This window comes from Neodiprion fabricii, chromosome 3 (genome assembly GCF_021155785.1).
Source record: "Neodiprion fabricii isolate iyNeoFabr1 chromosome 3, iyNeoFabr1.1, whole genome shotgun sequence".
Classification (NCBI taxonomy): Eukaryota; Metazoa; Arthropoda; class Insecta; order Hymenoptera; family Diprionidae; genus Neodiprion; species Neodiprion fabricii.
In genome coordinates, this window is record NC_060241.1 from 9,005,185 (window position 1) to 9,021,873 (window position 16,689).

Consider the following 16,689-nt stretch of genomic DNA (forward strand, 5'->3'; position numbering starts at 1 on the left):
TGGTCCACGGCTTGAAGTCGCAGTAAGCCGCCGTGTGACTGCATGATTTCAGTAATTTATTATTCTCGAATCTGAGCGACCTCGTAACTGCCGAATAATTATTTCTCTTGTATTGATGATTTTTCTGATTATTTGTGAATCTCTATTAGCCTGCTTCTGTACTTTCTATCGTATTTTGAGCGCTATTGGCTTTATATTCCATTTCATACTCTTTTGTAACAGTAGTGTGCTTCATATTTTATTTCTGTTATTGCTTATTATATTTTATTTATTTTTGTGCCTATTGTATCATATATCGAGTTCCTTGGAGTACAACCGAGCGTAGAATCAGCCCCCAGGTATTACCGCACTGTTTCTTCATTGCTATTGGCAATTTTGTACGATTTTTGCCTGTTATTTCTTTCTCTGTATCTTGTTATATTACGTTCTGCGAATTATTCTTTTGTACTGCGGTGTATTTAGTGTATTTCTTTGTTTTATAAACTCTCCGAAATTCTCACTCTCTCATAATTTTGTACCCCGTATCTCTCAAAATTTATATTTAGGAATTCATTGTTCAATTCCTCAGGTCCGTAATAATTATAAATTATCGAATCTACCGTTTATGAATAATTGTACCGAAAGCTACCTGGTCGATCGTTTGCCGACTTTGGAAATTGTTGATGAATGTCAATCTCTCGTACTGGTTCTAATTTATGGTAAATTCGTGGTATTATCTACCGAACTATCGTTACGTTGTTTTCTACCGATCGCAGTAAAGTTCTCTCGTTTCTAATTGACAGAATAATAATTCTCGTAGCGTCATTTGCATCTTGGGTAAGATCACGTTGCCCAGTGACGTGTAGTTTTAAGTCAATTCTTGCATTATATCGCATCTCCCAAACTACGTTCATTTTTCTCTGTGAACTACCGTCTCTCGTTTCAAATCTACCGTTTACTGCTATTCTACCGAAATTATTGTGAACAGCGATTGCTTATTTTATTAACTACCGCTGTCAATACTATTTTATTTGCCTGGCTCAACCATGTAAACTTCTCGACAATATATGATCGATTGACCTGTTCATTTTCCTTTTGACTGGAGTTTATTCTTTATTTTGTTATTTTCTTAAATTCTGGAATTACTGTTAGCTGCCTTGAATACCGCTGCTCTACCGGGATGTACGCGAACGTACCTGTGCCTAGCCAGCCATACAACGGGTTATCTATTTATCTTTTTTGTACGGTTTTGTGTTATTTTTATTGATTTGTATTATTGTTTGAAAATCGACGCTAACGCGTCTGGCGCCCAACATAATTGATTTTGTTATAGTTTGATATTGTGAATGAGTAGAGAATCGCGCCAAAGTGTCAACGGTAAGTCTTCATCCGAGGGTAACAGAATTTAGCGTTACAGTACATAAAACAAGGAATATGAGATAATTCTGTTTGCAGCATTCAGTTTATTAGTTTATTATTAGTTTATTAGTTTTATTTGATTTATTACGATTGCCATCGTTTCGTCCTATGAACGATGAAAATGCTAATCGACAACGTATACTGAAACGTTGTGTGACGTGGATTTTTCCCGCTCCTCGGTCACTCGGAGAAAATGACCGAGAACTTACCGCGTGCACAATAATTTGGCGTCCACGATGTACCCTGGATCCAAAACAATATTGCAAAGTTTTTGTTGGGCGCCTGGCGTGATTAACACGCCTCGAAATCATTATTACGCTATTCCTCGGGCATATGCTCGATAGCTCAGTACCGCGGAGAGGGGAGGGGTAATTTTTGGAGAGAGAGAGAGACACTCGAAATACACACGCTATTCAACAAAAGTAAAACAAAATCTTATGTTTCACAATAGCGGTGATACAAAACAAAAAAAAAATATAATCCAAAAATCGCTCATCGCGAGTCTAAAACTAAACAGAAAATTACACGTAACCTACTCTATTTCTTACTCTAATGAGCTCGCGGCTCCCCAACTAAAACGTCACTCAACGATCACAAAATCTTCATACGTAATTCTCAATTTGCGAATTCGCCATTTGTTCTCCATGGCGATTATTGCTCGAAACGGAACTAAAACTAATTATTCGACGGTGCGCCGTCGGGCTACCGAACAGACGGCGTCCTCAATCTCACTCGAGATCTCACTCGACTCGGAGCTTCGACGCTACCGCGAGCTGTCCTAAGTTTAAACGAATCCGCAAACTTCACTATATTTTAAACGCAACTAAAACGCAATGCTCAAACTTCTCGTTTCAACTGCTGCTCAACGCAACGGCAATTTCGACTATACATCACCTAACCTCGACTAAACACTATCTTAACTAAACGTAAACCTAACCAAGCGCAAGCACCACTACATTCAACTTCAACTGAACACAAGCTCAGAGTAACGCAACTCAATCTACATTATCTTAACTAACGGGTACGGAACTCAATGCAGGCGCAACCAAACGTAACCTAAACTATACGCAATCGCAACGCATCCGAACTTAATTCTTTTCAAAATCCCCCAAAACGTTACCCGCTAATCCGAGCACTCCAATTTGGCACTTCTCGACCTACTCGAGAGGTGACCTTAAAAAAAAAAAACGATAACGCAGCTCGACCCGGTACGGCGAAATTCGACTGTACTTGATTTCACTAACGAGAGAGATTCAACTAAAACCCGTGACTCTGCTCAACTTTTTCAGAAACTCAAAATTTACTCTACTCTAACACGCGTACTCAGGCTACGGTCATCAAGCAAGAAAATCGGCAAAAGAATTTCGAGTACTTTTCTATAACGCAAACCCAAAACGGCTATCCGTTACTCGGCAAGCCTTTTCACAATTATGCTCGAAATTTAATCGCGGGGATAGAAGCAGCGCTTACCTTCTACATCCTTGCAACCCCCTTTTCATTCCTTTCGCGATTTTTGGGCGACTCCATTGCTTCGCAAAACTTCCCCAACACGTGACTACTAATCACGACCGCCAGAACTAGAGTGGTTTCAAAAACCTACGATCTGCCGCAACACGGATCTCGATACGCCATCCCATACGTGACGTCATACCCCCAAGAATACGCAATAATCGATCCGTCATCGATTTCGTCGATCGCGCAACTCGACGCGCACCTTCGATAGCATCGCTGCGCAGAACTTAAAGCTAGCTCGCAATCTCGTCCTCCGCGCAGCTCCATGACGTCTTGGCGGTGAGCGTGGTGCTCCCTCGTCGCTAGTCGGTCCGTCACAAGTTCGCTGGTCAATTTTTGGCGGGGTGAAGGGGAAGAGGCTGCGGCGCGCCAGCCGCCAGCGGGAATCGCGTCCACCTTGGATTCCCGCGATGCGGGGATCTGCGTCGGCTCCCCTCCGCATCCGCGACATCCTTCCTTCACAATTGTCGCTAGTCCGCCACTTCGCAATTTCCTCGAATTCGGTGTCGACTTCTTGCCTGACGCCGTTGTAGCTCGAAAAATAAAAAAACAAAAAAAAAAAAACCTGAAATATCCTACGCTATTCGTTAAGGTGTCCCTTCTCGTAGTTTTGGATGCGTGACTCTAGTCCTGGCGCTCTTTTGCAAAAACTTCGCGATTCAATTTCGGAAATTCCTAAATTTTGGTTCCGCCCAGGGTTCACGGAGCCCCTTGTAACGGGCATCAAAAATGCCACGTTACAGTTGATACAGGATATTCTTCCACAACTCTTACGATTTTGCGTACGCGGGTTAGCGATTTTACCGTTCGTCTGAAAATCACTGTCGTTTTACTATGTACACAAGGGTGGTCGTTAGATGGCTTTTTTTGGAATTTCAATGTTGGATGGTCGTAGATCAGCTTGAAATATATTTTTTATTGTGGTATATTTATATGTTGATATAATAATCAATATACACAGGAAATAAGATTAAATGTAGTAAGTTTATTTATAAGTATAATTATAAGGATACAAATGATATATACCAGTGAGTACAATAGGAAGCGTGGAAGCCGGCATGGCATTCACACGAGCGCCCAAGACCGAGTGCTTGGCCCGCGCACCGTAGTCACACGCAGAGTATAATCACACATACCAACATACGTGCATACTCGCGCACACACGCGTACGCACAATAGCGTATGCCGTACTACCTTACTCACATACATCACAATCTTCCGCCTTTTTTAAACATGCGTTCAACCGCGGAGATCGTCGCAGATTCGGACGCTTTATCATTTGATCGACGTGTCGCTTTTGTTTTACATTGTCACTATCTTTGACAATGAACGTCGACGGTGACACTTGTTTTACAACTTCACCTACAATTCGTTTCTCACCTCTAGTCGCGTGGTTGTCAAACGCAACAATGTCTCCCTCTTCTATATCGTTCTTACGCTTGCCTGAACGCGATACAATTTGCGCTCGCTGTTGTTGTTCAACTCTCGCTGATACACTAGTTCTTAGTAGATCAAATCGCGTGCGCAATTTACGCTTGTACATCAACTGTGCTGGGCTCTTGCCGGTAGTACAATGCTCAATACTTCGATAGTCTATCAAAAACAAGTTAACGGCATCCGCCGGTTTCTCCCCCCCTTTAACAATTTTGTGCACTTTATCTTTGAATGTTTCAACAAAATTCTCTGCCGCGCCATTTGTGGCAGGATGGTACGGCGGTGAGAAACTATGGTGAACACCATTCTGCTCTAAAAATGACAAAAACTCTGTTGCTCTAAATTGTGGTCCCCCATCGGTAACAGCATGAAACGGCATTCCAAAACGTGCAAACAGATTTTTGAATTCCTCAACTACCCCATACGCTTCTGTATTATTCTTAAAGTTAATGACTTCAGGCCACTTCGTATGCGCATCGATGAGTACTAGATACATATCTCCATAGAATGGGCCTAAAAAATCACAGTGAATTCTATGCCAGGCGCGATCTGGCCAAGGCCAAGTTGTCAGTGGCGTGTGCGGTGGTTTTTTTTGTTCTACCAGGCATGTCGTACATGCCTTTACATAATCCTCTATATCCCTGTCTATCCCCGGCCACCACACATAAGATCGAGCAAGCATTTTAATTTTTACGATACCCATATGCGACGCGTGTAATTCTTTTAGCATTAGCAGTCGCATCGACTCGGGTATGACTGCTCTTAACCCCCAAAACAAGCATTTATTGTCAACCGTATATTCTAACCTTCTCGAATAATACTCTTTCTCACCTTCCGATAGATCCTTAGAATCAGGCCAACTTGATAGTGTGTACTTTATTACTTTTAAAATGGTTTCATCAGTTATACTTTTTTTTGCTAACATTTTACTATCAAACGTATCGAAGCCATTCTTAAAAAAATTTAAAGGTGAGAAATTGTTCTCTAGCAACTCTGTTTCATCTTCTATCGGTAGGCGAGATAGTGCATCGCAATTTGCATTATCTTTTGACTTGATATACTCGACTGTATACCTGAATCCCGACAAGTAGTAGGCCCAACGCTGCAGTCTATTATTCGCCGTAGCAGGTATGCCTCTACGTGGGCCAAGTATCAGTTGTAACGGTTGGTTATCGGTACGTAATATAATATCTCTACCGTAAACAAATTGGTAGAAACGTTTGAACCCAAAAATTATAGCCATAGCCTCTTTGTCTAAAATTGTTCGGTTCAATTCTTTTTTCGCAATTTTCTTTGACGCGTACGCTATGGGTTTCTCGGAACCGTCTTTGTATTTGTGCGAGAGGATTGCTGATAATCCATACGAAGACGCGTCACACGCGAGTACAATTTTTTCCTTTGGGTCGTAATTCGCTAAAACGCGTGGCGAAATCAATTCATTTTTCACCCATCTAAACGCTTTATCACAATTTTCATTCCACTTAAATTCTTTAGCGTTTGCACAATCATACAGAGGTTTCATATTATCCGAGCGATTCTCCAAAAATCTAGCGTAAAAGTTGACTAAGCCTAAAAAAGAATGCAATTCTTTAAAATTCTGTGGCTTTGGAGCGCTAATCATAGCTTCTACTTTAGAACGTGCTTTATGCAAGCCGTCTTTATCAATAACAAAGCCTAAAACCTCAATTCTCTCGTTTAGGAATTTGCATTTCTTGTTTAGCTTTAGTCCGTTTTCTTTCAAACGATCTAAAACTTTTTCCGTTCGCTCTGAGCATTCTTCTTTATTGCGACCCATTATGTATATATTATCGATATACGCAATCGTTCCTTCAATTCCTCGCAAGCACTCATCCATTTTTTTCTGAACATTAGCGGGCGCAGACGCTATTCCTTCTGGTAATTTCGTATACCGGTAAAGACCTTTTTGCGTTACAATAGTTAAAAGTTTGGAACTTTCTTCGTCTAACCCGAATTGCATGTAGCAATGAAACAAATCTAACTCGGTATAATAAACTCCTCCTTGCAGTACGGTAAAAATGTCATCTATAGTGTGCAAAGGATAATTATCAATAATAATGAAAGGATTTATCGTTAATTTGAAATCGCCGCATATACGGAGTTTACCATTACCTTTATACACGGGAACGATAGGCGTAGCCCATTCACTTGTGTCGACTTCTTTTAAGTGTCCCAAACCTACTAATCTTTCTATTTCTTTGTCTACGTCCGGACGTGTTGCATGCGGTACCGGTCTACATTTCGTCGCGATCGGACGTGCTTTGTCCGTTAAGTGGATCGTAACTTTACTCTTATTGTACAGCCCGGGTTCGTCGCTAAATAAATCTTTATACTTCTCAAAAAAATACTCTTTAATTTTTTCTAAGTTAATTTTATTTAAAAAATGACCTTTTCCATTATCTTTTTCTAACGTCAATGGCCAGCACCCGTGTGCTGCTAACCATTGCCTACCAATGAGCATCGGCCCGTCACCTGGTAATACAAAACAGTACAGCGTGCGCTCTTTACCATTGAATTTAACTTGTAAGTCTACTAGTTTACCGAGCGGACGCAAAACCTTGTCATCATACGTGCGCAGTTTGACATCCGTTTTAATTATTTTTTCATTTTTTGAAAAACTTATTTTTCTCTGACTCGGAAATTACCGTTGCGAACGTGCCCGTATCCAATTCCATGCTAACATTCTTTCCGTTTACACACAAGTCAACATTCATCGGCTCCGCGCGCGCGCCGCTCTCATTCACACACGCGTTCGCATACACATACTCATGCCCGTTGTTGACTACGTCGATACTGTAGAACTCGTCCTCGTGGCTGCGCTGTTCTTCTTCTTCGGAGCGGCTGCTTTCGTCCAGCTTGTGTACGCTGCTCCCTTCCGGCTGCTGCTCCTTCTTCTTATAGCAGACGCCCTCTAGATGACCAATTGTTTTGCAGAAGTTGCACTTCTTATCCCTGTGTCGGCACTCGGCGCGAACGTGGTTCGCTTTTCCGCAGCAGAAACACCCACTGTTTGTATTTTTCTCTCTTCGGTCGCGCTGCGCGTTGCTCGGCTTTTCTCTCCGTTGCTGGTGCTGCTTCGACCTTTGCTTCCCGCCTTTTGGATTACCACGAAAAGCAAACACCTCTCTTTGCGTATTTTTCTTGTCTAACGCGCACGTTGCATCTGTGGCGTTTTTCACAGCAGACTCCCGTGCGACTGCTTCTTTTAACGCATTCGCGAACGTTAATTTGGGGTCTCTAAAAAGTGAGATACGAGTCTCTTCATCTCGAATCCCTACTACAAATTGATCTCTTAGTGCCGTATCTAAACTTGTGAAATTACAGTTTAAAGCAAGCCTCCTTAACCTCGCTTCAAATTCGGCGACTGACTCGTTCTGCTGCTGCTTTGCCTGCGCGAAGGTACACCGCTCCATCACTTCCGATGGCTTCGGCTTTAGGTGCCCTTGCATTAGCGTTTTTAAATCGGCATACTTTTTGTCTTTCGGCAAGATTGGAGCACACAAGCTCTTTGCCAGCTTGTACGCCTCTTCGTCCAACCTTGTTAGCAACCAAATGTGTTGCTTATTTTCCGCAATATCCTTCATCGCAAACAGCAATTCCAATCTCTCAACGAACAGGTCCCAATCGTCTTTTCCCAAACAGAATTCCAGCTTATTGTTGTCTCCCGCCATGTTGTCGTCGTCGTCGGACTCGGCGTTCGGAGCACCTACGTCACTTCCTTTCTTTGTGTCGTCGGCGGACACGTTTCGGAGCACCTTTTCCGTTTCGTTTTTCGTACTTTCGGTGCCTTCCGCGGACTCGAACGACTCGTTACTCGCGTTTAGTTCCGAATTGTCTTTTTCTAACACCCCACTCGCGTCGGTTTTCTTTTCAGTTTTCGCGGCTTCTCGTGCTTCTATCTCTTGCCTTACGACTTCTTTTAATTCTTTACGTAAGGTTGCAAGCGTTTTAGATATGTCAACGGTAATGTTACGTTTTTGAAACTCTTCAACTACACTCTTCGTATCGAGTTTGTACACCCATCCTACCGTTGACCCCTTTTTTTCGTCGTCACTACCACTCATTAGTAACGGTTTTAGTAAGCAATCGTCTCTTATACGTTTGCTTTTCCTTTCGATCGCGTCTTTTTACAATCGAAAATTTCACACTTCTTTCGCGAAAATATATCGATTTTCGACGAAATACGCGTACCGCACTTCTAATCTGTACTTACGCGGACTCTTATGATTTTTAACGTCTTGGCGCTTACGTATTTTCACTTCCTAACCTCTTTCGAACACGTGTTCTCCTACTTTACTTTTCACACGCGTACACCAATTTACCTCGTCGCCAACTGTGGTATATTTATATGTTGATATAATAATCAATATACACAGGAAATAAGATTAAATGTAGTAAGTTTATTTATAAGTATAATTATAAGGATACAAATGATATATACCAGTGAGTACAATAGGAAGCGTGGAAGCCGGCATGGCATTCGCACGAGCGCCCAAGACCGAGTGCTTGGCCCGCGCACCGTAGTCACACGTAGAGTATAATCACACATACCAACATACGTGCATACTCGCGCACACACGCGTACGCACAATAGCGTATGCCGTACTACCTTACTCACATACATCACATTTATAAATCTCTAATTTTTGCAAATTTTTATTCTGAGCCCTGAGTGACCCTGCTGGCCCGTGATTTTCTTCGCTCAAAATAAAAATCTGAAAGAAATTGAAAATTTTCTTTTATATATTGTAACGTGGCATTTTCACGGCTCGTTCCATACGGCTCCCCGAACCCTAGACAGAGCCCAAAATTAGGGAGCCCGCGGAGCAGACCGCGGCTCATTTCGAAAAAGAGCGCCAGGATAACGATCACGCATCCGAGTCTCTGAGAGGGGACCATAGTCGGTCTAGCGAATAAGACTTTTCAGGATTTTTGTTCATTTTTTTTTGGGTGGCGAGTAAATGCGGCCTCAGACGGGATCAGCAGCAAATTCGAACGACGTTACCGGATGGCAATCGCGGTGGATCGCGACGAAAGGAGAGCCTCACACGAGACTACGGAGAGAGCGTCAACGGAGAGCTCTGCCGCGAGGGAATCCAAAGCGGACGAGATTCCCGTCGGTAGCCGGCGAGCCGTAGCCCCCCCCCCCCGGCGCCCAGCTGACGACAGGCCCCCTCGCGAAGTCGTCACCAGTGCAGCCAGATCGTGGGTAGAAATTACCACCTCTCCGACTCTCTACCCACAGCGCACACAATCACAACTAGTGTGTCCGTGAATAGGCGGTGCCGACGCTACTCGAAAATAGTCGAGAGCGGCCGAAGATCGCTGCTCCTCACGCGTTAATATTCTCCCGTCGACCGGCCAGCATGTGTACTAACACATCTAAGCTGAGCACGTGCGTGAGTAGCCGAGCCAAAAGCGAGGCTTGGAAAAAAATGAAACTAGCGCGAAGCCTGAGAAACTCGCATATGACGTCACGCGACGAATTTTTTTTTTTATGTTTTCAGGTTTTTTGCAGCAAAATAATTTGTAATTAAATAATTTTGAGCATGAATATTAATAATTAATAATTACACCGGCACACAAAAAAAATTAAGTAGAATGTGCATTTGACCGGACCTACCTACGAGTACGTATTTTGGTCCGCTGAATCCGAATTCGAGGTCAGTTTGACCCCTACACCCCCAAAATTTCGAGAAAACTTCGAAAAACCGTAAAAATGATGAAAATCGGCAGTTTTGAAGATAAAAAAAATTTTTTGGAACTAAACTAAGCGTGATTTTCATGTATTTCGATCCACTGAATATGAATCGAAACTTTATTAAGACCACGAGCCGTTTTAAATGTAAAAAAATTACACAAACCCTCCAAAATTCCGAAAAAAGTCATTTTTTTGGTTTTTTTATTCTCGTTTTCAACTTCTGAAGACTTAATTGCTTGTGCCTGTAACCAGGGCGCCTCCACGTGGTGAGGGTGGGCAACAGAACCATCTGGCAGAGTCCCTGGGTTAACGGCGTGTGTGCCGTCATGGCAGGTACAAGTGATAACTACTTTACGATGCAGGGATTCGGAAACCCAGTATCGGCGTCTGGTCAGGGTGAGAAAGCAGGCCCGCAGGCGTCGTCATCAAGCGACTGCAGCTCTTTAGAAGTGGGAAACTTGGCTACTGGAGAGTATACTATTACAAGAAGTAATTCTCATCTGTGTAATAAAAGTCCTGATTCATTTTGTTACATTTGTGGAGAATACAATTTGGAAAGGAATCGAAGATCGTTGTCTGATAAGATCAAACAAATTTATGAAGAATGTTTTGGTCTCCAAATTACTAATTTGGATTCAGCATGGGTTCCACATACGATTTGTAGTCGATGTAACATGATGTTAATCCGGTGGAAAAAAAACAAGAAACAGGAAAACTTGAAATTCACAATACCAATGATATGGTCTTCACCAACTGGTCTACAGAATTGTTATTTCTGTATGACAGATACTTCCGGGTTCACCTGGAATACAAAAAAGAAAATTGTATACGCCAATGTTTCATCAGCTATTAAGCCACAAAAAATAGAATTTGTCAAGGAAGTTAATACGGTCGAAGAAATGGATGTAGAAGAAGACGATACGCTAGTTGAAGAAAGTTCGGAAGAATATCTTCCAGAAGATGAAGAGTATTTACCTGGCGGAAAAACAAAAGACCCTGAAACGTTAAGCCGAGAAGAACTTAATGATCTGGTTCGAGACTTGGCTTTACCGAAAGATGGAGCTGAATTACTTGCGTCAAGGTTGAAAGAAAAGCATTTTTTGGCTAAAGGTGTATCAGTGACATTCTATCGAAATAGGGAAAAAAAATTTCGGAAATTTTTTATGAATGACGATCAAAATTCGGTGGTATACTGTTCAGATGTTAAAGCTTTAGTTGATGAATTGAAACCGAACACGTATAAGGACGATGAGTGGAGACTTTTTATCGATTCATCGAAACGAAGTCTTAAAGCTGTTTTGCTTCATATTGAGAATGAATTTGCGCCGATTCCAATAGCTCATTCGACAAAACTGAAAGAAACTTATGAAAATTTACAGATTGTATTGGGAAAAATAAAATATTCAGAGCATAACTGGAAAATTTGTGGAGATCTCAAAATCGCAACACTTTTTTTAGGTCAGCAATCGGGATTCACTAAATATCCTTGCTATTTATGTTTGTTTGATAGCAGAGACCGGAAAAATCACTATGTCAAGAAAGATTGGCCATCAAGATCTTCATTGAATCCAGGTTCCCATAACGTTATACGACCACCCTTAATTCAGTCTTCCAAATATTTGCTGCCACCACTACATATCAAGTTGGGACTCATAAAACAGTACGTGAAAGCTCTGAATAAAGATGGTGATTGTTTTGCATACTTGACAGAAAAGTTCCCTGCAATAAGTGATGCGAAATTGAAAGAGGGAATTTTTGATGGACCCCAAATACGATCTTTATTTCAGGATGCAAATTTTGAAGTAACAATGAACGACACAGAAAAAGCAGCTTGGGTAAGCTTCAAAAATGTTTCACAAAACTTTTTGGGAAATAACAGAAGTGAGGATTACAGCACTTTAGTTGACGCATTGCTGGAAAACTACAAAAATTTGGGTTGTTTAATGAATCTCAAATTACACTTTTTAGATTCTCATCTTGACCACTTCCCTGAAAATTGTGGAGACTATAGTGAAGAACAGGGAGAACGTTTTCACCAAGACATCAGTGAAATGGAGAATAGATACCAAGGAAATTGGAGTGTTAACATGACGGCAGATTTTTGTTGGATGTTAAAAAGAGAAGTACCCGAAGAAAATCGTAAGCGAAAGAGGAATCCACTACGAAGATCATTTGAGGATAAAAGAGAGCGATACAAACGAAGGAAAGTTTAGGATTCGTAAAAATCATTTCTTTCTATCTTTTTATGTCTTGTGTATTTCACAGATTTCTAGTTATTAGATATATCAACGTTATAGAGTATTTATTTTAGGCATTAAATCATGTTCAATCAATTTTTTTTCTGTTATGAATCGTAATTTTTACAATTTTTTCGAATTTTTCCAGCTTTAGAGGGTGAATAGACTAAAAAAATTAAGATGCGAATTGAAGACATGAAAAGATATAAAATTTTATCTGAATTGGACCAGAAAAAGTTTTTTTATCATGAAAACTATATTTTTTCGGAATTTTGGAGGGTTTGTGTAATTTTTTTACATTTAAAACGGCTCGTGGTCTCGATAAAGTTTCGATTCATATTCAGTGGATCGAAATACATGAAAATCACGCTTAGTTTAGTTCCAAAAAATTTTTTTTATCTTCAAAACTGCCGATTTTCATCATTTTTACGGTTTTTCGAAGTTTTCTCGAAATTTTGGGGGTGTAGGGGTCAAACTGACCTCGAATTCGGATTCAGCGGACCAAAATACGTACTCGTAGGTAGGTCCGGTCAAATGCACATTCTACTTAATTTTTTTTGTGTGCCGGTGTTATTATTATGGTAATTGAAAAGCCTTAAGCGCAACTTAAATATAAGATTACTTGATAATGTCTAAACTAGTCCCGATGGACTAGTGGTTAAATTTTTGGCTTACATGCACTAGGTCCCGGGTTACGGCAGAAATTATCTAAAACGATAGGGAAAGAGCCTGCTGTGCTACAGGCCATGAAAGTCGGTAAAACGAAAGCCACAAAACTTATTGATAAAGTTGTTGGCGTAGTTGAAACCAAGCGAATTGTCGAAATTTTACGCGAAAATCGTTTTTCTGTGCATCTGGACGAAACTTCAGGTTGCACAAACGACAAATGGATGGCAGTAATGGTCCGGTACGTTGAGCCAAATACGTTGGCTGTGAAAACTGAATTATTACAATGAATTCATTTAGATGCAGCTGACTGCTCAGCCAATGAGCTTTTCAAATCGTTGAAAAATAAATTTTGTAAAAAACAGATTCCACTGTCCAACATAATTGGCTACGCGAGCGAGAAGGCGTCGGTGATGATGGGCGAGCATTTATCGGTTCGTAAATTGTTATCGGAACAAATCCCTCAACTCGTTACGATACCATGCATCCGCCATTCCCTCGCATTAAGCGCAAGTGCTGTTTATGCCGTGATTCCGAAGGAAATCAATTCTTTCATTAAGAACATTGCGTCGTTTTTGAATGCGAGTCCTAAAAGAACAGCCATCTTTCGTGAATTTCAAAAAAGTTTTTCCGATCGTCCCACAGTGGTCCGAAAGCTCGAATTCTTGGCCAAAACCCCCAAAACCGAAAGTTATCATCCGAGGTAAAGCTTCACATATTTGTCAATAGATAGCATTAGAGCTTTGAAATGCAAAAGGGCACGTGTGTTGTATCTCTCTCTACCCAAAAATTACCCCTTCTCTCTCCGTGGTACTGAGCTATCGAGTATATGGTCGTGGTATTTCGCATTACCGATTTCGAGGCGTGTTAATCACGCCAGGCGCCCAACAAATTTGGCGATATAGTTTTAGGTCTGGGGTACATTGTGGACGCCGATTCATTGTGCGCGCGGTAAGTTCTCGATCATTTTCTTCGAGTGACCGAAGAGCGGGAAAAATCCACGTCACAAATTGGCGCCCAACGTGGGGCCTTCGCGAAATCTCCGCTGTAAATTTTCGAGTAAGATAGTAGTGTAACGTTTTGGGCGATACGTTAATAAAATATGGATCCGTGAGTTTACTTATTATCGAATCAAAAGAAATCAAGAGCGTGAACAATATATATCGTGAAAAATGCTTTTAATGCAAGATACGTGTTTCTCATTTAAAGTCTGAAACAAGACTGTTTTTACAATATTATCGGTTGGCGCAGCAACCTTATTCTTTTTAAAGACATGAGAGGTTTATAAACGTCTTTCATCTATGCTGACTACTAGATCATTAAAGAGGGGGCAAAAGGGTGATTTCACCCTTTGTAACACTACTCCCCTTCGAGGAAAAGAGTCGTCCCGACTCGGGAAAGATAAAACAATTTCAAAAATAGTTTAGTAGTCAGTGCTCAAAGGTGAGTTGGAGCTGTGGCTCTAAAAATTTAAGAACTCCCTTTTTTACTATCTGGCATTTGCCCACAGTCTCAAGGTAAACCACAGAAAACCTTGAGCAGATAGTTGAGCGTTAAATAATCTCAAAAATTTTTTGTGCCTTGTTTTATAAAGGTTAGTGTTACTAAGTGTTATGTGGCTTCATGAATTCAAAGTTATCCGCAACGGCCCAGATTGATGTCGGGAAGAAATTCAATCTTCTTCATGAAGGATCCCTTCGAAACAGGTTTGGATGAAAACATCGAACCGGGTACCGACAATTCCAGGACCAAATAAGACGAAAACAGACTTCTCTTCATATGAAATAAGGAAATCATGGGGTGACTGAATCCAGAGCTTCTTCTGAGACAGCACACCCTAGAGTTTGGAGGACAAATGTGAGTGGTGGTATAACAGTTCAAATTCACTAAGTGAATTTGAGAGAATACTTGAATAAAATAAATGAAATATGTATTCAAAAGAAAAGAAACGATCTTATCTGAATCATTTCTGCATCCTTCTTCAAAATAAGACCACCAGTCATCTTCAGGAATCGGGAAAAGATTGGATGGAAAAGGCTATGTCGAATAACCTGAAAAAGTACTCACAAAAACTGACACTTAAGGTTAATAAAATGTGAAAATCAAGCAATCGCTCATCGACCTCGAAAAATAATCGTGGCTCTTTTCACATTAATAAAAGAAACCAAAGTCTGTCCGTTACAAAACTCGATTCCAGAGAAGAAGTTTCTAGAACGAAACAATCGAAGAAAACAAATTTCAAATTGATTAGCAACCCAGAAATAACAAATCATTATAAGAAAAGTAGTCATTGAAGACATATCATGAACCCTAATTCGAAAGAGCATATTTCCCTAAATGCGGGAGCATTATCGCGTAAATGTCTCCCAAGCAATATTGAAAACCTCTCAGAAAAAGAAATCTGTGATTTTCTTGATTCAAAATGGGAAGAGATGTCATGCGGCAAGTTAGAAGGCTTTCAAGAAAAAGGCAGAACGGATTATTCTTGCGAATCCTGCTTCATCCTCCAGTAAGTTCATCATATCGAATAACACAAATAAATTATAAACATAAAAATGTTTCTTTTTAAAAAAAAAAAACAGCTCAGAATCCAAATTACTGGACCATATAATTTCCTTTTACCTCACATTCCATGAGGAAAAGGCTAAATGTTGGATCTGTGGCCAAAGTCTATTCATCGCAAAAAGAGAGACGAGTGGGTGCAATGAATGCGAAAAAGTGAAAGAGGAGATTAAAAAAATTAAAAATGTTACTCGTTATTTTCTTTTTTAATTATATTGTTTGTTGAAATTTGAATAAAGTTTCTTATTGAATAAATCCCTTTTTTAAACAAGAAATTTCTCTAGCCTTGTCCGTGTGTCATTGCAAAACAAAAACTAGAATAAACTTGGTCGGCTGTGGATTCTGCATTGATAACCAAAACAGGAGCCGATAAAGAAGAAAAGGTTTGTTTTACTAGCCAATCTTCATGAACCTCATGGATAGTTCTGAGTAGCTCTAAAGAAATACTCGATTCTTCCTCACGAGAACGGGAACTAACACGAGCAAAAGAAGTTTCTGGGGAAACTCGCAAATAAACAATCAAATCTACTCTGAGCTCAGACGAGCGAATGAGAAGATCAAAATTTTTTGTCGATAAATGAGATTCGAAGTCGCGAAAATTACCTGATCTTCGACGAGCTTCTACAAAACAATTGCTGCTGAATATCGATCTTTCCATCACCTTTACAGGCAATAAAGTCGTCTGCAGATGTCTATCTAACATAACCATTTGAGCGAATTGTTGAAAATAATAGCAATAACGATTTGGGTCTTGATACATCAAATCTAGAAGATTAATTCCAGCTACATGTCGATATTCCTCAAGAGGTTCTAAAAGTGTACAGACCTGGCGATCTGCTAAAAAACCTCTTGGTGAAAGTTGTTTTTCCGCATCCGATATTTCCTTCAATAATAATCGTAAGCGGTCGACTTTTACTCAAATGAATTCCGAAAGGTAAATTCTTCTCCCAATCGATGACCGACTAAAAAGAAGGCCAAATCGATCACAGTCGTCAAGGGTGTTCGTTTGAAGATCTAACCTCGAAGGATGTTCCTGGTCTTGGAGAGACTGTTCCAGGTTGATCCTCTTCAAAAGGAGCAAGACGATCCAAGTGAACCACTTTCTGACGCGAATAAGGAGATCTCCGGATTCTATAAACAACATCATTTATCCGGTTAAGC

At 40.6% G+C, this 16,689-nt stretch overlaps 1 protein-coding gene across 1 annotated transcript; it reads right to left on the reverse strand.

The window, feature by feature from the left end:
• Positions 1–4,105: 4,105 nt before the first annotated feature.
• Positions 4,106–8,426, reverse strand: LOC124177625. The gene is made up of 2 exons (XM_046560190.1): positions 7,129–8,426; positions 4,106–5,105 (listed from the first exon to the last, which is right to left on the reverse strand). Exons 1-2 carry the CDS (start codon positions 8,424–8,426, stop codon positions 4,106–4,108), a joined length of 2,298 nt encoding a protein of 765 aa, XP_046416146.1.
• Between the last annotated feature and the right edge of the window lie 8,263 nt (positions 8,427–16,689).